Raw genomic sequence first — 26,439 nt, 5'->3', positions numbered from 1 at the left:
ATGTTTAATTTGTTAAATACTATAATTATATGTAACAGATTCTAGACTGCAAAAATGTGTTATGCTTTCCCCAAGAACTCCCTGTAGGCCCATATTTTTTCCTTTCTTATTCCCAGTACATTCTGTTAAATGCCCTTGGCTCTAGGGAGCACATTCATTTCTTAGCCAGACTTGTGCACACCAGCACCTGACACAGAGAACTCATTTTAGAAGCGGGAAGCAGACCCAGAATCACCCTGCGATTTGTCTCCCACTGTGAGGCTTCATGGACGTTTGTAGCAGAGGCAGGCCGAGCTACAAGGACGCTCACACTATGCATCTAGTCCTGCCCTGATGTGAGACCAGAGCAGCTGGTGCTCATGAACTTGGTGAAGACAGATGCTCTCTCACTGTAACTACTGAGTAAGTACTTTTTCTGCAAAACACAGACTCTAAAGGGAGGCAAACCTCTGTAAACAGAATGGTCTCTTCTTGGGCCACTAATACTTTCTAAAACATAACTTATTTTAATTTTGAAAAGTTGAATTATATTTTTCTTTCTCATATTCCTATTTTTTAATAAAACATGGAGTGCTTACTTAGACAATGAATTCAACTGCTCTTGGAGGAGATTCTTTATTTCTTCATTTTCTGGATAGTCACTGTAAAGAAAAGATTCTGAATGAGTTCATTATCTCTTCACTTAAAACCATGTATTTCTTCACCTCAAAAAAGTTGTGTTAATATAGAGATAATCTTCTTTGTAGTTCTTGGTTAAAAACCTGGTGACAGACCAAAATAACAAAAATCTCCTCAGGACCCCACCAATCAACTTTACATCTGCTTGTATCTTATTGAGTCAAAAACAACAAAACGAGTAAAGAAAGTCTCCTTGGCTTTCAAGAAACCAGGAAATTTATTAGCAGGCTTTAAAATCTATCAGGTTAGATTCCTTTTAATGAAGAACTCAGCAATAACTAAAGGAATCTGCGCATTCAATAAACTCTGCAGAATGAATATTCTGAGGAGACAGTGCTTGGAGAACAGACACTTCCTGGCATTACTTTTAAATGCCCCATCCGTGCTGCACATGGCAGGAGTTCAGTAATATTTGTGAATTTAATTAATAATCACTAATAGTTTCTGTGAATATTTTTTTGCAATGAGGCAAATATTAAGATTTATAAGACACAGTATACCCCTGCAGCTAATGATGCTGCTTTTAAAAAGAATGTGCCTGGCTCCAAATTCCCCTGGCTTCCATTGCCCTCTTCACACGCATCCTTTTCATCATCATGACACATCCATGTTCAGACCATAAGACAAGCACACAGACACCTGAGAGCAATACATGCCCTCACAGCTCCTCACTGACCCACACTTCCACAAAGGCCCCTGAGAACCCAGAGGCAGCCTGGCAATTCTGTAGTGTCTCTACCTTCTCTTGGCTTTAAAGGCTCCATTCCCTTTAAATGCTGGAGTACAGGCCATGGCTGACTTTCATGGGTGTCCTTCAACCCCAAGTAAATTATGAAAGAAAAAGAAAAATGAAAAAACTTACACATGAGAAATGTCCAAAGAATACTGTCCATTCCAAGGCTGGTGTAATAAGAAGGCTTTCAAGGCAAGGGAGGCCCTTGGAACAAGCAGATAGGGGCACCACACAGGCTCTAGACAACAAAGAAAAGTTTTTAAAAATAAAACGAAGTTTTACATTACAACGAAGCTTCAGCTGTAAATCATTTACAGAGTAGTCAGCAGAGAGCAACAGGTAAATCTGGAACAACTGAGAGAGTATATTCAATGTAGTCACTGCTTAGAAACATAAGCCAAGAGCAGAGAGTCTCTGCATTCAAATCTGATTAACATATTCTTCTTCCCCCCATTTTATTTTATTTTATATTTTATTTTAAAGACAAAGTCTTGCTCTGTCACCCAGGCTGGAGTGCAATGGCGAGATCTTGGCTCACTGCAACCTCACTGAACCCTCCTGGGTTCAAGCGATTCTCCTGCCTCAGCCTCCCAAGTAGCTGGGATTACAGGCACCCGCCACCATGCCTGGGTAATTTTTGCATTTTTAGTAGAGATGGGGTTTCACCATGTTGTCCAGGTTGGTCTTGAACTCCTGACCTTGGGCAATCTGCACACCTTGACCTTCCAAAGTTCTGGGATTATAAGCATGAGCCACCACGACCGGCCTTCTTTTCCCTTTTTAAATTTAAGTATCCTGTGTGGTATACAACTCTGGTACTACTTGAATAAAGGATTCAATGCAATGACTCAACAAATAACAATAAAGTTCATTATTTTTAAATATTAAAAATAAATATATTTACCTGTATGTGCCTTTTGTACTTTTGTTTTTCTGAGACTATTCAATTAACATGGCCTATCAACCTTGAGTATGTCACTGAAGGGATCAGGCCACCTGTGATCACTAGCATTCCCAGGTCTCACTTATAATGGCAGCCCTTGAACACAGGGGCTATCTTCTTAGACTCTAGGCCCTAGCATCCCCCACATCCAGCAGCTGGCTTACTTAGAACACTAACAAACAAGATTTGCCTAGTTGTCAACATGTTTCAGTGCAAAGCAGCAGAAGACCTAAAGGCTGCAATGCCCAGCAGCTCTGCTCTGACCACCCTATACTCTATAGGACTCGACCTTAGCTCTAATTTTCTAGGGCTGCCTTGGCTGTTACAACTCGGCCTTATTACCAACTCCCCTCCAGAATCCTGCACAGGCTTTATCCATGGATCCCTTGAATAGATACAATTATGTAAAATGACACAAACTTATAAACAGCTAAATAGCGTTGGCTTATTTAAGTGACTGTATTTGTCCGTTTTCATGCTGCTGTAAAGAACTACCTGAGACCAGGTAATTTATAAAGAAAAGAGGTTTAATTGACTCACAGTTCCGTATGGCTGGGGAGGCAAACTTACAATCACGGCAGGTGAAGGGAAGCAAGACACATCTTACATGGCAGCAGGAGAGAGAGAGGGGGCAAGTGCCACACCTTTAAGCCATCAGATCTCCTGAGAACTCAGTCACTATTGTAAGAACAGTAAGGGCGAAAGCTGCCACCATGATCCAATCACCCCCCACCAGCTGCCTCCCCTGACCTGTGGGGATTACAATTTGACATGAGATTTGGGTGGAGACACAGAGCCAAATCCTATCAGTGATCCACATCAACCTTAGACTGTGCAATTATCCAGTATTATATCCAATATGATAGTCACTTAAAATATGGCTAGTATAATTAAAGAAATGAATGTTTGTCTTATTTAATTTAAACTTAAAAAGTGATTATTGATTCAGTCATTGAATAACTTTTAAGTATGTTTGAAACAACTTGAATACATTACTAGTTTTCAACTGAAAATTTCATAAAATCTAAATAGAGCTTGACTGTTTCTGCTGAAAATTTGTCCTCTAAATTTAGAGGGCAATTCAAGTTATTTTACAATAAATGTAAAATACTCACTGAATTTTAAAGAATGAATACTTTAAAAAAAGTAAAATGTCTCACTAGTAACTTTTAATACTGATTATATGTTGAAATAAAACTTTGGATATATTGGCTTAAATAACATTTTAATTAAAATAAATTTCATTTCTTTTTTAAATGTGGATACTTAAATTTAAACTTACATATGTGGCTCACATTATGTTTCTATTGGAAAGCTCTGCTTTAGAAAACTTCATTCTATGTAGTTAAATAAAAATTAAATTATACATAAAATATTTTATGTGGACTTTTCCATTTAAAAGCCAGAAAGTGATTGGAAATATTTTTAATAATACTTTTTTTACACCCAAGAATTTTAACATTGATTCAGTAAAATCACTTAAAATGCAGTCCAAATTCAAAAGTCCCTTGTTATTCCCCAAATGTCCTGAGAGCTATATTATTTTTAAAAATCTGGGGCCCAGTCAAGGCTGGTACACTGCATTGTCATGTCTCTTTAGTCTACTCCAATCTAGAACGCTCCTCCTCCCTTTTGGCTTTGGCCTTACATGACCTTTTCATTTTTGGAGTCCTGGTCAGCAGCTGTGGAGAATGCCCTACGTTCTAACTTCTCTGTTTTCTGATTATCAGACTCAGGTTAAACATTTTTGGCAGAGTCTGAACAAAGGATGTTGTGAACTTTTCACTGCATTGCACCAGAAGGAACATGTTAGCTGTCTGGTTACAGGAAACACTAACTCTGATCCTCTAGATAAGGGGTATTCACCAGAACTTCCTTATCAGGGCACCTTCCCCCCTATATAATTAATTAGTAAGTAACATGTGGGGGAAATACTGTCAGATTGCATTTCCTATTCTCAAACATCCTTTTACTCAGTGATCTGACATCCACAAGTGATCCTTGTTTGAATTAATTATTGTATCAGGGGCTGCAAACTGCTGACTTTCTAATCTTATTATTTCTGCATTCGTCAGCTGGCATTCTTCTGTCCACCTGAGCTTTTGCTTCTTGCCCACTTCCCCTTTCCTTACTGTGACTATTACTATTGAGTGAGGGTTTCTTTGGTATTCTGCACTTACATCAATACCACCATTAGTTTACATGATGCTCAGACTACCCCCAATTTGACAAGAGAAGCCTCTTATGTCAGGTCCTCCTCGGTTTTTCAATTCCTTACTTGAGTTCCGGCACCACGCAAGATGCCCCAGACCCATCTTGCACTTTTTGTGCCTCTGTCCTGAAATAAACTTTTTGTCCAAGGACCTCTGGCTCCTTTTAGCCTGGAAATGGAATTTACAAAGTAAAATCTGGGTGCTATGTGTGCTCACTGCCAGAGTGTCATTGCAAGAAAACTCTCTGTGAGCAGAGCCAGGGAATATACATGTTCAAGAAGTCATGATTTTTTATCAATCCAAATCCACCCTTGGAGTGTTTCTTCCCACCACCGCCACTTCACATCTGCATCTCCCTTTCTATCAGCACAGACCCTGGTTCCCAAAAACTGCAATTTGGTTACTAATTTGTTCCAGGCTATAACATGCACAAAACAGCTTCAGAATTACTAGTGCCACTGTCAACTACTCAAGTAAAGTTCAACATTTCTTAGCAATTCTGTCCTTAGAATATAAACCACTAAAGGTGTGCAGTGAGTGAGAAGTTCTGTGTTTTAGTTATTTGAACTGTTTTTTTTTTGTGTGTAGTTACGTTACCAATATTTGTTATACAGTTTGGTTCAACTGTGTCTTGTATTCAATTTTAGGGTTTGCTTTTTCTTTCACCCTTGTTTTCACTGTATATTTTGAATATGTAAAATACATAAATGGTTCAAAACTTGAAGCTATATAACAAATATAGAGAAGTTTCACTGCTATCCCCATAGTCTCCATTTTTCCATCTACATCCTCTAACTATTCTCATTGGTTTCTGGATTATTCTGTGTACGTGTGTGTTAGTAAGCAAACATATGTGTGCATGCACCTATGTATAAAATTCACCTTTGCACACAAGCAGGCTATACATACTCTTTTACACTTGCATTTTTCACTTACACATATCCTGGATATCACTCCACATCAGGTCATAGAGCTATTCCTCACTATTTTACAGCTGCATAGATTATTCCATTCTGCAGATGTCCCCAAATTTATTCAACCAATCTCCTATGGCTAAGCAGTTAGGCTTTTTCCAAAATTTTGCTATGAATAAATTTGTGTGCATTTTGGTCACAATGTACGAATGTACATCTTAAAATGTATGAATGTACATCTTAAATTCTAAGCACTGGGATTGCTGGGTAAAAAGGTAAATGTACATGTAGCTCTGTTAGATATTGCCCAATTCCTTCCTACAGGGGTCTCACTGTGAGCAATGGATGAGAGTGCTTGTTTCCTCACAGCCTTGCCAACACAGTATATTTTCAAGCTTTTGAATCTGACAGGTAAGAAACAATTTTAATTTGTATTTTTCTCTTTTTAAAATTTTACTTTTTAAATTTCTTTTTCTTCTTTTATCCTTACCAGTAAGAGGTCAAATATTTTTCTTATTATAAATAAAGTTGAGTATCATTTCATATGTTGAAGGGTCATTTGTTTATCTGTTTTTCCCCTCTGTACACAGTCTGTGACTTGTAAATTACTTTCCCCCGGGTGATCATTTGTATTTGGCTTGCTTATTGAACACTTTATTTTATTCTTATTAAAGCTTTTCCTTGGTTTTGAATTTTTTTTTTTTAATTTCTACTTAGTCATCTTTTCTTTTACATCTGGGCTATAAAGGAAGGATTGTATCTTGGAAAAATGAGGCTTATCTAACTACCTTCAGAAGCACTGAACACTTAGCACTGAAAAGGATGCAGGTGGCTAACTTACTTACCTTTCTTTCTATTCATCCCTCATAGATGACAATCTATATAATTCTCAAGTCAGCCCCACTCATGTTTTAGATGGTATATGTGTATGTTCTAGGTAGATTCATGTAGTAGTTGTTGGTATTACATCACAGTATGTTTGGAAATGGTAAATGTCAGGGAAAAAAATTAATTATACATAATAAACTTGGAATGGTTCAAGGAAAGTTCTCATGCTGTGTGGTAATTTCTTAATCAATGAACAAATGAAAAGATACAAAAGAATCCACGTAGAAAGCAGCATCGAGTGTTCACATCATGCAAGCAAGACAACATTGACCAAGTCTGAGTAAAAGGAGGGAAATATCTTATTTTTAAAAACAAATACATGCTATTTCCCCAAAAGCAAAATATTGTTGACAGCATCCCAATGAGCATGAACAAACTGAAACTGACCCTAACTACTTCCCTCCCTCAAGTGAATTTAAATCTTTCTTCTGAAGGGTAAAGATCAGCCACGAAAAAGTAATAGGTGATCAACTCACAGCTGTAGAAACTCACCTGCAAGAGCTCATTCACCTCTTAAAATTACACAATTAGAACGCAAAAGCAGTTAGCATCACTGCTGTTTGTCATAGATTCTGCTCCATCTGGGCTAAAGTTATGTGAGGTGTGAATCATAACATCCCGGTTTTTAGCTACCTACATGACAGGAATGTAGAAAATCAGTAACCAAAGAGCCAAGAAGTAAAGCAGTAGAAAAAAGTTACTCCTCCACCACTTGGAAGAGGCAGCAACATTAAGGTGAGCTGGAAGTCTGGGAAGAAAAGGACCCTATTTTGTGATTTTGTTCAGTGTGATTCAATGAGCGGGGAAAAAGAGAGCTAAGGAACACTACTGGTGTTCGGGCAGGACAATTCTTCATTGCACTAGATCGTTCCAGGTTGTTTAGCATCCCTGGACCTCCCCTCATCTGCAAGTCATTGTGAGACATTTCTGAACGCCCCAAGATTACCGAAAATGACTGCGGAAAGCTGTGGCACATGAAGAGGAAAGGTTTGTGCATAAATCTGATTTTGGAAAGCTTCCTTCTATATATGCTTACTTAGGAAAAATGTGCTTAGCAGTGGCCTTTAACACGGGGGAGGAAATTAGGTTGAACAGTCCCTGATATCAAGTCAACACTATTTGAAGGGTGTGGAAACTGCATGATACTAGAATGCTATTAAACAAATCTCATACTCTTACATTCCTTTTAGATGTGGCTAAAAAGACTATTAAGATTTATTTTGATGGCACTTTATGTCCCTGACAAATTAGGCGGCAGATAAGAAAGGTTCTCCAACTCAAAAACAGGAATTCTAATCTTCTAATTTGACTGCCCTCTTTATTGGAGGAAGAAGTGGCCTATCTAAGCTGCTCTAAAAAAATGTACAGATGTGAATCAATCTTTTATGATATTCTCTACTTATCAAGGAGAATTGAAGAAAACATAGGAAATACCAATGTCTATGACCTATTTTATTTTTATCCCACGTCAGTAAGCCCCAAATATACTTCTAATTCCTCAGAATAGAAATATACTATATTAAGCTTATTTTCCCCAAGACTAAATTGGCCATGAATCTGGAGGTGAACACACAGATGTCTTTTTTCTCACTTCACATTTACACTACCACAGTTTTCATTCTTTAACATTTATTGAGGGTTGTTCTGAGTTTAAAGCTCAATTTGTGGAATGAATACCCAATTGCATTGACCTTTCCTGATTGCTACTTGGATTTTTTTCCTCTTTCTGGCTGAGGCTACAACATTCGAGATTGAGAAGAATTTTAAAAAATATATATTAGAAAAATTTTAAAAGAAACATGTGATCTAAAATCTGGCCACAGGCTAGATGTTCAAGTACGGTATTGAACATGGGTTAATATGGTAGACTCCATTTCTGTAGTCAGTTTAAGAACAAGCTACACCTTGACTTTGGAGCTTTTTAGATTCAAATTTTTTATTAGAAGTGAAGGAAAAGCTCTCCAAACATGTAGACTGCAGTTCCACACTTCTTTACCTAGAATTAGTAACTAATTTTTTTCAAAAATCACCCTTGAAGTTCCTTCAATTTCCTCAATACCTTTAGGTTTCAAATGAATACCAATGCTTGCCCTTTCCTAGGAGGCCATCCTGATGCTTCCCCAGAGCTGGCAAATGACTCAAGGACAGACACGGGAAAGCAGGTCTTGAATTCTGGCTTCACCTGCTGGCAGTTACACAGTAAGAAGTGGTGGTGCCCAAATGTAGTGGGCAGGGGTGGGCGGTGACAAACACCAAAGCACACCTAATGTAAGCTAAAGACGGCCCCACTAACATCAGCAGCAACTTGGTAGGCCTCAAGCATGAGCACAAAGTGAAAAACCAGGTTTTCAAAACCTTACTGTGTCTGAAGTGCCAAATACTGACTCTACAAAGGTTCAGAAAAGTCTCATGAAATTTTATATGTATCAGCCTGGAGTGTGCACCAAAGTTGTGCTGGGAGAATACTCAGGCAAGAAGTTCCCTCCTCTGCTCCAATTAGGATCAACTATCTTCCAAGGATGAACACTGTATTTCATCAGCCAAAAGCTGCCTTTTAAACTGATAAATGGATGCACTCACAATCATCCCATTCTTTTTTTTTTTTTTGGAGTCACATATGGGGTATATTCTACTAAAATGTTTTTTATTCTGGTAAAAAGCAATATCAAAACAACCATACAAAAGAGAGCAAGATACTGCAGTCTCCTAATCTGCTTGACTAGTCATTTTACTAGTCACAGATTGGCATCAAAATTCATAATACTCAGAATACTTTGCAAAGTGACTTTTCAATGATATATGGTTGCAAAAGATGTAAGGCCATTATTTAAAAGCCAGCAGTCTTATCACTAGATTTATGTCCTCTGATGAGTTCACCTAAATTCTGGGTAAGCCATTTTTATAAATGTAAACATCTTTTATCTTGTTAACAAACCAAAGAAAAGAGTCAAAAAAGGGGGCACTTATAAAACCTGAGTTGGGAATAACTGACATCTATAGTTACGAAGACTGCAGCATCTCAGCAGTAAAAACACTCAAGCTTCAACTTAATATATTTTCTTAAACTCAGATTCTAAGAAAATAAGACTGAAATGAAACAAAGCAGCAGCTCTCTCCCCAAAATATAGCAGCTTGTGGCAAAGTAAAGACAGGTTCCAAAGACCCCATCATTAGGATTCCATACCGGTTAACTCCTGTTCATCCATTCTAAAGCACGCAGACTTCATAGACATCTCTAGGACTCTGATGCACCCATCATCTGAAGCCAAGATCACTTTATCTGACGTACACCAGTCCACATCCAATATACGAAAGGTCACATTTCTGCCACTTCTTAAACTGCTCACCATCTGAACCTTCAAGAGTGAATTTGGGCATCACTTCCAGACAGAAAAGGAAGATGTTTATTATTCTAGATTAAATGGTCAAGGAAGACAGTCTGTGGCAAAGGCCCAGTGCAAGCTGAGAACTCGGCAGCCTCTGGCAATCTTCCTTCCACCAAGAGGCAGCGTTTTAAAGGTCTCAAAGACAGTGATAATATTAAAAAATAAATAAATCGGCCGGGCGCGGTGGCTCATGCCTATAATCCCAGCACTTTAGGAGGCTGAGGTGGGCAGATCACCTGAGGTCAGGAGTTTGAGACCAGCCTGCCCAATATGGCGAAACCCCGTCTCTACTAAAAATACAAAAAATTAGCCGGGTGTGGTGGTGGGTGCCTCTAATCCCAGCTACTCAGAAGGCTGAGGCAGGAGAATTGCTTAGAACCTGGGAGGCGGAGGTTGTGGTGAGTCGAGATGGCACCATTGCACTCCAGCCCGGGTGATAAGAGCGAAACTCCACTTCAAAATAGAAAATAAAAAATAAAAATAATAAAATAAAATAAATAAATAAATCTTGAGTTGTTACCTTTAGAACAGAAATATCGTAAAGTAAAAGTTTTTAAAAGAAAATAATTTGTTATGAGAAACTTGACAAACTCATTAAGTACTTTTCATTTCTAAATCGGAAAGAAGTATTTTTTTTAACAAAGCACAGTTCCTATGGCTAACAATCCATTTACATTTTTTCCTCATGGAGAGGGCCTACCTCTTTGGTATCCCACACTTCGGCTCCATCATTGTACATTGCTATTAATTTTTGATTTCCTTTACCAGGAGCAAAACGAATCTTCCTCACCCAACTTCGGTGTGTAGGTATTCCTCTGAAGACAAAGAGACAAAAACACCAATACAACGTAGAGTGAGATCTGGTCATCAGAAGCTATATCTAATGTCTCTCACTATTTCCAGTTCTGACAGGTCTGATGATGGGAGAACCCTTTACTTGCTAGGACTGGGGGCCACATCTGACAGAAAGGGCCTGTCCTTTAAGGTCAGCTAAGACTTCTGCAGAAGCCACTTGCAGACAACTATCTCCTAAGAATGACTGGCTCGAGCTCCATCCTCCCAAGTTTAGGTGAAGGGACCCAAGGTTCCAAGCTACACTTCCACGAGTTTACTGATCCTGCTTGCCAAGTCACAAGCCTCTAATGGAACCATATCAAGATGTCATTTTTTTTTTTTTTAAAAAAAAAGAACAAGATTTCATTCTTGGCTTATACCTGGATACTCTGCCTTTCAAGTCCCAGAAATTTAAATTTCCATCCATATCTCCAAGCACTAATGTATCACCTTTCCAAGCGATGCAGGTAATACTACCCATACTTCCCTAGAAAACAAGAGCAACAAACACACATAAATTTCACTATGCCGTATAAGACATCATGATAAATAAATATTTTAATAAAACTTAATTTAAAGGGCTGTGCTTTAGTATGCTTTTAGTCATCAAATCCTAAAACAGACTTCAGACACTAACAAAGAGCTACACTGCCTATCAATTTCAACTATGAAGAAATAAGAGATTGCAACTTGATAGACATTAAGTAGTTACTGGAACTAGATTTAAAGAGAGGGTATGTCTTTTGAGGAACAAATACCTCAAAACAAAAAAAAGGAAATTAAAGTAACAAAAGGAGAGACGTAAAGGGAAGGTTTTCCAGAGAGCCTACTCAAACTTATCTCACACTGCCTTTAAATCCATTCCAAGGGAAACTTAAAGCTCTTTTATAACTAATTGTGTGGTGATTTTTCTATTGAAAAAAAGGATCCAGAGTTTCACTGATACCTTTTGGAACACTGTGGAATCATGAAGGTGAAGAAATGCTGTTTACTAAAGGCATATGCAGTTTAAATTCATAGAAAGCTTTGCACAGAAGTTACATAAAGAAGCACAATATAAGAATGAAACGCTGCTATAATCAATCTAACTTGGAGGAAGAAAGGAATAAGAAAGGAACTTGCAGTTCTAACAGATGCTTAGAGGCGGTATCATGGAGGGCTCAGCAGCCTGGGCTCTGGAGTCAGACTGCCTGGGCTTGAATCCCAGCTTGAAACTGGCATGTGATTTGAGGTATGTTTACTTAACCTTTCTGTCTTGGATTTATTGTCAATAAAGAAGTTCGTGAAATTTGAGTTGTTGCTAATATTAATAAATGTATAAAGGCAGTAGCCTTAAAGCAATGCCTGCCATGCAGTAGTCAATACATGTTAGCTATTAAATAATATTACTGCTATTTATTAAAAGAAATCTTGTTTTTGCATTTATTGTACAATATAAAAATTCAAATGGTATCCATGGTAAAAAGTAAGAAAATTCTAGTGGTTTGAATAATTGACCATTAGTAGACTAGCATACACACTGAATACTGCATAAACTCTGGTAATAGTCAAGAAACCAAACAAAAACTGGATTTAAAAATCAGTATTATAATAAATTAATTAAAAAACTTAGTTATATTAAAGAAATGAAATTCTGTATAATATGAAGCAACACTTTAAGATATCTACTTTCCTAACAATATAATAGAATGTTAATTAAGAAGTTGCCTTTGAAGAGACTTCTGAAACTAGGTCATAATAGATTCTGCAACTTCCTTCTTGCCGTCTCAGCTCATGTGCTCTAGGAGAGGCCAGTTGTCATGCATGAGGATACTCAAGCAGCCTTACAGAAAGACGGACATGAGGAAGAACTAAGGTCCCTTGTCAACAGTCAGCATTAATGTGCAATAGCCTTGTGAGTCAGCCATCTTGAAAACGGATCCTTCTGCCCCGTCACACTTCAAAAGACTAGCCACAGCCAACATCTAGATTGTAACTTTATGAGACCCCAAAGCCACCTATAAAATTATGGGGGTTGGCATTCTACTAGAGCATTCTATTTTTAGATGGCAATTTAAAATAAATATACATATTTTTAAAAATCCCCTCATGCCTTCATTTAACCATTATAATAGCCTGTATTAGTTAACATAAACATTTTCATGATCCATCTATTAAAAACTATCTATGAGATGCATGCTGACACAAATGATTAATGGCAAAACTTTAGTTACAGATTCCACAAGGCCATAAGAAGGAAATATGTTAGTTAGTAAATGTTAATAATACTATTACACTTACAACCTGATTACTATTATCCAAAAATAATACTAGATTGTAAGTCAAATCCTTCAGGGTAATGCCTGAAATGGAAAGAAGACAGATACTGAAGTCAGACAGGCCTGAGTTTAAAACACTGCTCTGCCATATAAGTAAGCTGGGTAACCTTGGGAAAGTTACTTATTCTCTCTCAGTTTTGTTATAGGTAAAATGGAGATAACGCCTCATGGATTATTATGGGGATAAAAATGAGTAGCACATAGTAAACATTTAATCAAAATAGTTACAGCGTTATTCTCCTGCAGTATTCTCTAGCAGGTTTAATCGAAGATAATATCTCCTTAAGTAAAGTTTATTTACATTAGGCTTTTTTGAAGTTTTCCAACTTAACTATGCCTTCACTGGATATGGAACCAACAAAACAAAATCTTCTGATGAAGATTTAATTAAGGTTGTACTCACATCTGGTGGAATCCGAGCACTATCTTTTACTGAGTTTCCTTCAACAGTGAGATGATAAACTTGGCCATCATTATCCGTAAATACAAAATGTTCCCGGGCAGAGATGTTCTGACTAAGTTCAGATTTACTTTCTGCCTCCTGCAGCAAGCTTTGGGATGGTGAAAAATAAGATAAAGACTTTTCTTTTCCCTAGAGTGATACCCATAATTAATTAACTTGCCCAAAGTACAGATGCATTAAGAGGAGGTCCAAAACTATTTTTTGAAAAGTCTGAAACTAATATTTGCCCAAACTAATTTTGGGTAAACACGAATCACTCCTACACAGTCACAACATCAGAGGAAGTTTACCCTAGACAGAGAAAAATGGTGATCTAAACTTAATACAAGAGAAATAAACTTCATAGAGGTTTTTGCTATAGAACTCTTCTCAATAGAAGGGAGGCTGTACAGTGACCCAACATTATCTCTGAAGCTTTTTATCTGTAAGATTGGCATGGATGGGGTGGCGCACAAATTTAGGATTCCCAACACATTTTCTTTGGTGTGCATAAATGATAATATGATCTATCTCTATGTCTATGCTATGTTCATTTGAATTTCAGGAACTGAAGTGTATGGAGTAGAAGGGCACTTGGAATGATCACATGTACTAACAGAGGCTGATGGGTGAATATTACTGCATTTGTTATTAGTTACAATAAACAGTATAGTATAATAAAAATGATAAACTTTTTAGTAATCTGGGTATGTACTAAAAGATGAAACTAAGTATATTCAAAAGCAGAGTCCAACTTGCTACCACAGACACCTTTGGATGACACTTGTCAACTTCCCAGACATGACACTAATAGCACAAATGACAGTGTCAAGAAACCCTGTACTGTACCTGATCACAGATGATTCAACAATACTCAGCTCTGTGTCTGAGACCACAGTCTGGCGGGCCATGGCCTCTCGAGTAGCAAGTTGCTTCTTTCTCAGGCTCTTCAAGTTGTGAGATGGTGACCATTCCTGTAAAGCAAAAGCAGGCAGACAAACCGAGACGTGCTAGGTTTCCTTCTGTCAAAGAATCCTCCAGAACAGCTGGGCACACACACCACTGCCCAGTATCATTTATTATTACCGCACATGAATCCACAATTTGTTCTTTAGATTTTACCTACTTAGAGAAAAACTGAATGAATGCATTTTAATTAGAGCTTTTATGGCAAACTTCCAAAAGGTCTGAGCTTTTGATATTTTTAAAAAATTTTACAAAATGAAAATAATGAATTCAACGATAGTATGTCCTATTCTCATCTCCTCCTTCATCTCTTGTGTGCACAGGATAAGACAATCACAATTCTCCAACCAGGGTCCTTTATCATCCATAGATCCCTCCAAAATCACTTGTTTTATTTATATATTCTTTTATATTCCGCCTATCGTAAAACCTTCAGTCCAACATCCTCACATATGTATAAGTTCTTAACGTGTAGTTATTTCACATGTATTTCTAATTTACATAAATAGTATGGTGTTTACATATAAATGTGTGTGTGTGTATATATATGTATTTTATCCTGTTTCTTACTCCTTCCACTGTATTTAAGTCCTCTTCCTCCTGTTTCTGCATGCTACATAACACTCCATGGCTGCATCAGCCAACTGTTAATCTGTCTCCTCTCTCTCGGTAAGAAACACGCAGATGGTCTCCAAACTCACATCATGACAAAACACACCACAGTCAATATCCTTGCAAGAGCTCGGCAGACACAGAGGATGTCTGTGTTTGCCCAAGTGCTGCCAGTGTGCTTTACAGAATGGCTGCATTGGTCTACATTCCTACCAGCAATGCACAAGGATTCCCATACCCTATGTTCCACCCACACTTGACATTACATGGCTTTCCAGTTTTTGTTAGTCTAAAAGGTAGATCCATATCACGGTTTGAACATCTCTGAAAACTGATGAGTCTGAACATTCCTTTATATGGCTTGTTGGCGTTTTAGGTTTCTCTGCCTCTCATTAGCTCTTCACCAACTTTGTTCATTTTTCCACTAGGGTTCCTGCTTTTTTTCACTGTTGATTTGCAGGAGTTTCTAGTTAAATTTAGATGCTGGAAAATTTGTTTTCCCAAAATGTCTTCTGTATTTAAGTTTGACAATGATATTTTTCATCAAACAAAAAGCATTAATCTTGATTAATTAAATGCATTAAGTTTCTTTTTCTTTTCTTTTTTTTTTTTTTTTTTTTTTTTTTTTTTGCCTTTTGGTTTGATCTTCTGATATCTCCTCCTCCCTCTAGGTCACAAAAATATTTTGCATTTTGTTATATTCAATTGTATAGCTTTACATTTTTTACATTTAGGTCTGTAGTGCTGTAACACTCACTTCTATATATGGTATTAAGTAGAGAACAAGTATTTTTCTCCATAAAGGAAGACAGTTTTCCCAACACCATCTATTACACAGTCCATCCATCCTCTTTGATTTGTGTTGCTTCACTGTATATTAAGTCCCCAAATATTCATGGGTCTATTTCTGAGCTCTTTATTATGTTGACTCACTTCCTATTCTTGTGCCAATATAATACTGATTTTATTTCCATGGTTTTGTAAGATGTACTAATATCAGGTAGGAATGGCAAACCCCACCCATACCTCCCACATTTACTCCTCTTTATTCAAGGATGACTTAGCTATTTAGGACCTTTATTCTTTCATAAATATTTTACAATATGTTTATCATATTCCTCAAAATATCCAAATGAAATTTCAATTGGAATTGCACTAATATAATATTAGGTTGATCCACCCAAGAAAATAAGAGTTATCTCCATTTATTTAGATCATCTTCTCTGAACACACATTTTTAACAAGAAAATATGACATTGGCAGTAATGATTTTGATTCAAGCTTAAGCAAAACATTCACCACATACATATATACCTAAATAAGCTATTTAATTCTTAAACTGTAACTTACCAAAGCAGTTATTGCAGGGAAGTTTTTGGACATTTCTCTAAGAAGGGTACAAGTCCTAACATCCCATAGCTCCAGGGGTTTATCTTTGAATACAACTGCCAAATACTGCCTAAAATAAAGAAAATTGCTAAATAAGCCCCTTTTTGCAAAACTTTCACCATGAATTAGACCAAATAAAAAGTTCAGTAAATTGAAAAACTCAGCTGACGCATTCTAAATATAGACAATTTAAACCACCATTTAGCACCCATGATGAACAGTCCTAAGAAGGTAAAGCTTTAAGATGACCTGTGAGAGAACATATAGTCTCACACAATTGGGCAAGTAGTCCAACTCAGAAGAAAGAGTGACACAGATTCAAACCCTGATGCCGCAACTTATGTTAACCCTCCTGAGGCTCAATTTCTCACATATGACATGGGAATCTCATCATGGACCTCAAAGCATTGATATACAGATTATGGTAGGCATTCAGTGAAAAAGTATGTAAAGTTTCTATCCTACTACAGTTGGTATTCAACGAATGCCACTTTATTCACTTTCTGTTAAGCCTGGAAGAAGTACTGAATGATGTCAATGAGTGCAATTCAATAAACATAATTTGAGCATTGATTACTCAATAAGCATTATGAGGAGCTAAAATATTATTCAGCAAATGATGGCTGACATAGAGGAAATGTGACAAGAGTAGGCAGATCCCTGTACTCCCTGTATGAAAGGACTGAGATTCTTCCACTCAGGACCACCTGTGACCCCCAACAGAAAGTAGAAATTTACAGAAAGATACCTGGCAAAACACCCACATAGTTGGAAGTTAAAAAATACACCTCTGAATGACATCCCATGGAAACTGTCAAAGCGTATAAAGTGAATTAAAATGAGAACATATTACCATATCAAAAATTGTAGGATACAGGAAAAGTAGTGCTTACATAGCATGAAATCTTTACATTACATTTTAGAGAATCATCTTAATTTAATTATCTAAGTTTCTATTTTAGAAAACTATGCAAAAAAAGAAGAGCATATTTAAGAAGTAAGCAGAAGAACAAAAGATAAGCATGATAGTCAATTAAATTGAAAATGGAAAAATCATAGAGAAGAATCAAATGAACCAAAAGTAGTTTCTTGGAAAAGATCAATAAATAAAATTGGTTGATATAATTTACTGATATTAGGAGTGGGAGAGATAATCACTGATCATAGAGACATGATGAACAAGCTTATTTCAATAAATTAATAAACTCAGCAACTTCAACAAAATGGACAGATTACTTGAAAGACACCAATTACCAAAACTCAAAAAAAGGTAGAGAATCTAAATAGTCCTATATTTATGAAAAAAACTGAATTTGTATTTAAAAACTTTTCCACAAAGAAAATTTTAGGTTCAGATGGGTTGCCTAATGAATTTTTCCTATTTAGTAAGAAATAATATCAATTCTACACAAACTCATTATTCAAAAAAAGGAGAGAGAATACTTTACAACACATTCTGCAAGGTCAATATTACCCTGATAACAAAACGAAGGATATTACATAAAAATGAGACCAATATCCTTCATGAACATAGATATAAAAACTCTTCATAATATATCAAGAAATCAAATCCAGCAATATGTCAAAACAGTAATACATCATGACCAACTAGAGTTTATTCCAGGAATGTCATGTTGGTTTAACATCTGAATATCAATCGATGTAATTCACCATATTAGTGAACTTCAAAACAAAAAGAAAAACAAAATAACACACACACGCCATATGATGATGTCAATGAATACAGAAAAAGCATTTGACAAATTCAACACCTACTCATGATACAAAGGCTCAGCAACTAGGAATAAAACTTTTTCAACTAGATAAAGTAAATATACAAAAAATATACAGCTAATATCATACTTAGTGTTGAAAGACTGAATGCTTTCTTCATAAGATCCAGGATCAGAGCAAGATACCTGGCAAAGTTCTAAGTTCTAATCAACACTATACAGGAGAGGTCCTAATTAGTGCAAGCAAAAAGAAGGCCTATAGATCGAAAAGATGTAAAGGTGTCTTTACTGGCAAACGAGACTGTCTCTATAGAAAATCCTAAAGAATCAAAAAAAGCACCTATACTAGAAGTAATAACTAAGCTTAGCATGGTCACCAGGCACAAGGTCAATATCAAAAAATTAACTGTATTTTAGTATAAAAATAATAAATAATTGAAATTTTAAAACACCATTTATAAAAGCATCAAAGAAAACACAAAATATAATTAACAAATAATATGTAAGACTTATACACTGAAAACTACAAAATATTGCTGCAATTTTAAAAGACCTAAATAAGTGGAGAAATACACCACGTTCATTACGTTTATGAATTATAAAACTTGTTAAGATGCCAATTCTTCCCCACACTGATTGATGGGTTCAGTGCAATCCCAATCAAAATCTCAGGAAGATTTTTTGGTAAAACTGATAGGGTGATTCTAAAATTTATATGGTAATGCAAAGATCTTAGAAAAGCCAAAACAAGTTTGAAAACTATTTTAGAAAGCTTACTCTTTGTAATTTTGATTGATTTTCATTTGGTTTCTATTTTTAATAATACTGCTTTACATGTTATTTTCCCCTGAAACAAAAAAACTCAATTTCTGGAAGCAAAATGGGTTTAAATTATACATAAAGAGAATGGATTCTTTCACTCAGCAACTCCATGCTTAGATAGAAGTGCATAAGAACTTTATCCGAAAGTAAACAATTCATGCAAAAGCTACCTCATCTTTTTAGAAGTGGAGAATTAAAAGTGATAGCAACTTAATTTTGTAATCAAAATATTTTCTTTGGGCTGCATATCACTATTTGCTATCACTAAAAAGATTCTATGTGCATTCCAGCACATTCCCATTTTCTTAAAGATTAAAAAAATCCATGAGATTTCATTGTGATAACACCATAGATTTTTTTTTTAGGTCGACACTTACTTCAAATGAGATACTTTAATCATTTCGATGGGAGATTCATCATTGCCTCTTTCACCGCGAAAAGCAATGCTCCTACCTTTAATTACAAATATTTAAAAAAGTGAGAACAGTGCATAAAACATGTATGAAAAACAAGAAGCCACACCAATGTAATTTGATCAGTTCTACCCTTCCTACCCTCTGTTCTCCTATTCATTCTTCCATTTGCTTCAAATCTTTTTTTTTTTTTTTTTTTTTTTGAGACGGAGTCTCACTTTGTCACCCAGGCTAGAGTGCAGTGGCGCGATCTTGGCTCACTGCAACCTCCGCCACCCAGGTTCAAGTGATTTTCTTGCCTTAGCCTCCCGAGTAGCTGGGATTACAGGTGCTCGCCACCACGCCGGCTAATTTTTGTACTTTTAGTAGAGATGGGGTTTCACCATGTTGGCCAGGCTGGTCTCGATCTCCTAACCTCCAGTGATTCACCTGCCTCGGCCTCCCAAAACACTGGGATTACAGCTGTGAGCCACAGCGCCCAACTGCTTCTAAGCTGTTTCTAATAACATAAGTTCAAAGAATATTCTCAAAACTGTTACAAATTAATGATCAATAATACATCACATATTCAGACATTTATTTTGTAAAAAGGCATTTTCATTTGTTACACAGTTTCTTGAATTCTGTAATTCAATTTTAGAAATTTAAAAAAACAATGATAAGTTTTAAGATATCTATAGGACAGCAGTTGTCTGGTGCGAAAACTATTTATTTAAAGTAACATTTAATACAAACATTCTCATGTTTCCAAATACTAACTAGTGGGGGAAAAACTCTTGAAACATGTATTTAAGATTTTCTTGTCCCATGTGTAAAATACTAGTTAAATATTTTGAAAATGTTCCTCTGAAAACATCTTTATAAACTGGAAACTACGGAATAACTACCGTGTTCATGTATGCTGTGAAAGAATGAGTTACCCACAAAGGAAGCTACATGATTTTCTGTGAATAAAAAAAAGTATAAATTCTAACTTGTATGTTTAGTATCTTGTGATAGATTTTTATCTACATTAAACAAAAGAGAGAACATACTCAATTCAAGGCCATCTGAAGGCCTAAATGTCTTCCTGCTCTTCATTGAGATTCCATCATGTGGAATCTCAGTATACTCACTATTATTATACCCCAAACAGCCCATGTCCTGTCCTAACTGCACTAGTCTGCTGCCTTCCTTAGAAGCCCAGGCTATAAAAGTGTATAATCTATGAACTCAAATATCCCACTTAAGGAAATCAGTAACTGTTACTTATGTGCAAAGCAGATTTTAAGTTATCCAACAGTCCTCAATCTGAGCTGACCAAAACAAATACACAGGGATTTTTTTTTCTTTTTTTTTTTTTTAGTCAATGGTACTAGACAACAGCATTTTATCCCTGGGATCACTAGAGACAGAGCCAGTACCACTCTGTTGGAAAATTAGGAACTTGGGAATGAGAGTCAATGGGCATGTCACTTCCAATGAAACCAGAGCAGCAACACTGGACTAAAGATGGGGATGATTCCTTGAAGTTTAGTAACACACCCTGAGAAATAAGAACAACTGGATCTTTGAGAGCTTGAAAATACATATGGAGACTATAAAAAAGCGACCATGTACTTCATTTGTTTACAACTTACTTGATTTACAACCCTGTATTTGATTTATTCATTTTACACACACATACACATGCTCTCATTGGTTAAGATCATCTGCATATGATTCATGTTGCTATACCATTTTAAAGAAACTCATCACAATTTTGTTTAAAAAAAAAAAACCTCTTTGAAACTACTGCATATTTTCAAATTCTTCACTTTGAAATTCACTGGTTTTGGGCTTTTAACAATTCTGAAAAAGTTACCTTATTGGGACGTTTCCTACTGTAGAATCTTCAAAATCCCAAATTAAGTTTCTCTATTCATTCAGCCAGAGACTATTACAAGTTTTAAATTTGAGCATTTAAAAACAATCCTTAACCTATAAATTTTCTAAATGTTTCCTATGAAGGCCAAAATTTTCAGCAGAGATGCTAATAAAGTCCGTTGATAGAGTTATTTTTAAATTGATCTTTTAAAGTTGGTTATATATAACAATGCACTTAAAAGTAGAACTGGTATCCTCCTATGTTTTAATGAATCTGTCTGTTCAGGCTAATGGTCCTCCATTTTACCATGTATTTGTGCCAACAACATTTCCATGCAAACAACAATGAAGGCTTTCTAGGGCAATTATTAAAGAATAAAAGGATAAATACATAAACATGAAATATAAGAAAAAACTCCAAGATGAAAGAAGTACTTTCAAACATGTTTTATAAATAGCAACATGTTTATTCAATATGACAAATCAATTTGAATCTTTAAAAACAAACCTGTTGGAAGATCAACCAGTTGAAGCTCATTTCTCACTAATCCCATATTGTTTGGTGTTGAGGTAGCAAAAGAAAGAAAACTAGTCAAACTTGTCCATTCAATACCCCTATAATAGGAAATGAGATAAAGGTTAAACTAATACTCTTTTTTATTTGAAAGGTTCATTTATTTGAAAAATAAGTTTTCCAAAGACCTAAATTGTATTACGCAAATTAATTAAAAAGTAAGCATGACCTTTTATCTTAACATGACCTTTTATTTGAGACTGTATTACCATACCTAACACATACAAAATTATTTCTAACTAAAACTTTATCTACAAATGTAATGACAAGATAGTTTAGTTATCAAGATTCACATCAGTATTAACATGACTATTAAAACCTGGCCAGGGAGAGAGTCGTATTACAGTAGTTTCAGCCTACCAGACCAAGACACAAACTAACGACCTAAGAAAATCCACATGTACCTCTCTATTTTGTTTACTTCTAAGTATCTTCCATTGCATTATAAGCTTCAAAGGCTTTGTCTGTTTACAAGCATAGAGAAGATACTCAACAGATAATTGTAAAGCATTGTGAGTTAAAACAAGCTTTTAAAAACATACACACGTTGCACTAACTGCTGTCATGAGTCCCCGGCACAGTACACACAAACCTTCAAGTGCTTCAGATTACGATTTTTAAAAGCACACTTAATAAAAGGTAGGAAAACAACTTTCTAAAAGTTAATCTTATTTGGACATGAAAATCTAAAATGTTTTGAGTTTACTGCTAGTAAGTTAAGAGATTTTTATAATACATCCGTGAAAGTTTTTTTTTTTTTTTTTTTTGAGACAGGGTCTCACTCTGTCACCCAAGCTGGAGTGCAGTGGCACAATCTCAACTCACTGCAACCTCTGCCTCCCAGGCTCAAGAGATCCTCCCACCTCAGGCTCTCAAATAGCTAAGCCTACAGTGTGTGCCACCACATCCAGCTAATTTTTGTATTTCTGTGAAATTTTCTTAATGGCTTTTGATTATAACACGAAAATTACATTAACTGAAACATAAAGCAGGATTTTAGTGTTCTCTTGGCCAGTATCTCTGAATATAAAATACAAATTATTTTGAAAATGTCAATGAAGAGGAAAAATTCATGTAAAAATAGAGTATCTTTGTATGATCATTCATGACATTTATCTCCCTAAGTAGTATATCCCTCAGTTAGTATCCCAAGTAACACTTATAATCAATTTCAATGTTACTCAACCATAAATATTATCTTAGCATGTATAAGTCAAGTATTTAGTGACATCTATAACCTGACTAATCCAGGATAATAAACCTTACTTAAAATTAATACCCCTCTGATTAATTAGCTATTAAAACTTTGTGTTTGAAAAAAATGACACCATGTTTGACTTTTCAGAAGCATGTGTGAAATTCTTAGCACAAATCTTGGCTCAGCCAACATTTTAATTTTACTGCCAACATGATTCCTACTAACCTATGTGCGTATTTCAGCAGGAGATGTAGCATATGTACTGTAAGGATAAGTGAAGAGTTCAGGCTCTGAGGCTTGAAAGGCCTAGAGTGAATTCCATCTAGCTCCTTCACAGATTACTCTGTAATTTTCAGTTTCTTACTCTGTAGACTGGAAATACAATACCTGCCCTATACAATTGTAGTGGGGATTCAATGAAATGATGCATGCAAAGTATTAATACTTAACATAATCCCTAGAGTAAGTAGTGATTAAATGGAGAGTTTCCCCTGGTTAGTGTTGACCATAAACGGAAACACCAGACACATAAGGCAAGGTGAAAGGAAATGTCGAGAGAAGAGTAGATGGGAAAGAGAGAGAGAGAAGATTCAGCAGTGCAAGCAGAGACTACTAGAAGTGCCAGAATGGCAAGCTACAGACACTGCAACAGAAAAGAAGAGATGACTAACAGCCTGAAAGAGTCCAAACAGACACCTTTGTCACTGCACCTCAAAAGCCCAAAGTTTTTAAAGACATTATTCCACGCAAATGTATTTGGGGAGATGCTGTACAGGAACAGCCTAAGGTGACAATAAACAGTCACCTGGGCTGCGCCACACAACAATGCACTTGAAACAATAAGACGATGCAAACTTTTCAGAGATTTCCATCACAATCAGAAGCTGTGATACTTAAAAGGTTAACCTGGCCTGGCACAGTGGCTCACGCCTGTAATCCCAGCACTTGGGGAGGCAGAGGCAGGTGGATCATCTGAGGTCAGGAGTTCAAGACTGGCCTGACCAACATGGTGAAACCCTGTCTCTACTAAAAAATACAAAAATTAGCTGGGTATGGTGGCATACACCTGTAATCCCAGCTACTTGGGAGGATGAGGCAGGACAATTGCTTGAACCTGGGAGGCAGAGGTTGCAGTGAGCTGAGATGGCGCCACTGCATTGTAGCCTGGGTGACAAGAGCAAAACTCCATCTCAAAAAAAAAAAAAAAAAAAAAAAAGAAGGGAAAAAAAGGTTAACCCTTCTCCATTAAGAAAATGCATGTACTCAGGATAATGTGTTTGCTAAGGGTTCACTGAGAATTTTTATACACAAGACCTACATTTAATGTACAGAAAACAGAAAATGACCTTTCTTATGCTTTCACTGAAAGATCATAAAAAAATACTGGAAACTGGCAGGGGGCAGTGGCTCATGCCCATAATCCCAGCACTTTGGGAGGCTGAAGTGGGTGGATCACTTGAGGTGAGGAGTTCAACACCAGCCTGGCCAACATGGTGAAACCCCGTCTCTACTAAAAATATAAAATTTAGCTGGGCATGGTGGCACATGCCTGTAATCCTAGCTACTCAAGAGGCTGAGACACAAGAATCACTTGAACCCGGGAGGCGGAGATTGTAGTGAGCTGAGATCGCACCACTGCACTCTAGCCTGGGTGACAGAGTAAGACTCTGTCTCAAAAAACAAACAAAAAACTGGAAATTCATATTTTATATGTGTAACTCTACAATCTATCATTGATAGGACACAAAAGGAAAATAGCCTTGCGTTCAACAGAATAATGCTATGGACAGTACAGGTATGCATTCTGGAACAGAAAGCAAGAAGCACTCTTCTGTCAATTTAGTCTTCCCTCAGATAGCTCTGCATACACAGAACTCATAAGCAGATCAGGTTTTAAAAATCAAAGAATAAATGCTATGCAGTGTTCTGATGATGTTTAAACAAAGAATAAATAAGACAAATTAACAATTAAAATGACTTTATTTGAATTTGTCATAAGCAGTCCTACTGATGGATCATCACAGAAATGAAAAATATGCAGCCATAAAAAAGAATGAGTTCATGTCCTTTGCAGGGACATGGATGAAGCTGGAAGCCATCATTCTCAGCAAACTAACACAGGAACAGAAAACCAAACACTGCATGTTCTCACTCATAATGGGAGCTGAACAATGAGAATATATACACTCAGGGAAAGGAACATCACACACTGGGGCCTGTTGGGGGTTGAGGGGCAAGGGGAGGGAGAACATTAGGAGAAATATTTAATGCATGCGGGGCTTAAAACCTAGATGATGGGTTGATAGGTGCAGCAAACCACCATGGCACATGTATATCTATGTAACAAACCTGCACAGTCTGCACATGTATCCCAGAACTTAAAGTAAAATTAAAGAAAAAAAAAGAAAGAAAATGTGGTACATACACATCATTGAATACTATGCAGTCATAAAAAGGAATGAGGTCATGTCCTTTGCAGGGATATGGATGGAGCTGGAAGCCATCATCCTCAGCAAACTAACACAGGAACAGAAAAACCAAACACCATATGTTCTCACTCATAAGTGGGAGTTGAACAATGAGAACACATGGATACAGGGAGGGGAATAACACACATCAGGGCCTGTCGGCAGAGGGCATCTGAGGGAAGGGAGAGCATCAGGACAAATAGCTAATGCATGCGGAGCTTAAAACCAAGGTGATAGGTTTACAGGTGCAGCAAACCACCAAGGCACACGTATACCTATGTAACAAATGTGCACGTTCTGCACATGTATCCTGGAACTTAAAGTAAAAAAATTTAAAAATAATGAAAGATAATAATTTTGAGCAAAATAAATAAATAAATAAAATAAACCTGAACAAGGCAACATAAGGACATCCAGTGAGAAAACAGCCTGGCCCTTAGGAGAAATAAATGAGGTGCAACAATATCAGTTGGTACAAAAATAGCTGTTTTTTGCCATTAAAATTGCAAAAACCGCAATTACTTTTGCAACAACCTAATAAAAGATAAAGCATTCTCTACTGCTTATGTTCTTTAGACAACAAACAATTAGTTATCATTCTTGATTAACATAGCCATTAGTTGGACATGAATATTATTTGAACTTTTCAAATAATCACCACTGCAGATAACATTATGGAGTACTCAATGTAGAAAAGTCTATGAGAATTTTTTTTCTGATATGATGTTTGTGATGTCACCATCACAATGACATACTTACTTGACTTCACATGAGTGGATGCTTAACTCCTTGTGTAGCAGACCACTGGTGAGATGGTATACCAGGACAGAACCGTTACTTGTACCTTTCAAAATGACATCATGGAAGATCATTAATTCAGTGGGAGTTCCAGCACTTTGCAAGAAAAGTCTTTTCTCAAGACTTTAATCACTTAACAACATTTATCTTTTATAAAAGAAACCCAAGCTATGTGCTTAAACAAACAAACAAAAAAGAATGAATTTCTCTGGTCCACTTCCTTATTTAAAAAAATGGGCCTAACCTCATGTGCTCAAAAACCTTAATTCCAG

At 36.4% G+C, this 26,439-nt stretch overlaps 1 protein-coding gene across 1 annotated transcript in view; it reads right to left on the bottom strand.

The window, feature by feature from the left end:
* WDR11 (WD repeat domain 11) overlaps positions 1–26,439 on the bottom strand; it is a 55,815-nt gene that overhangs the window by 7,999 nt on the left and 21,377 nt on the right. Inside the window, exons 11-21 of the mRNA XM_050803927.1 lie at positions 26,129–26,213; positions 21,638–21,744; positions 19,249–19,324; positions 16,278–16,386; positions 14,199–14,323; positions 13,311–13,458; positions 10,970–11,076; positions 10,456–10,570; positions 9,554–9,725; positions 1,541–1,649; positions 579–641 (exon numbers count right to left, since the gene is read on the bottom strand). Of these exons, the coding sequence (XP_050659884.1) occupies positions 579–641; positions 1,541–1,649; positions 9,554–9,725; positions 10,456–10,570; positions 10,970–11,076; positions 13,311–13,458; positions 14,199–14,323; positions 16,278–16,386; positions 19,249–19,324; positions 21,638–21,744; positions 26,129–26,213 (1,216 nt within the window). The remainder of the gene's footprint in view (positions 1–578; positions 642–1,540; positions 1,650–9,553; positions 9,726–10,455; positions 10,571–10,969; positions 11,077–13,310; positions 13,459–14,198; positions 14,324–16,277; positions 16,387–19,248; positions 19,325–21,637; positions 21,745–26,128; positions 26,214–26,439) is intronic.

The sequence above is a fragment of the Macaca thibetana genome, chromosome 9 (assembly GCF_024542745.1).
Source record: "Macaca thibetana thibetana isolate TM-01 chromosome 9, ASM2454274v1, whole genome shotgun sequence".
NCBI lineage: Eukaryota > Metazoa > Chordata > Mammalia > Primates > Cercopithecidae > Macaca > Macaca thibetana.
This window is presented reverse-complemented; position numbering and strand designations above follow the sequence as displayed.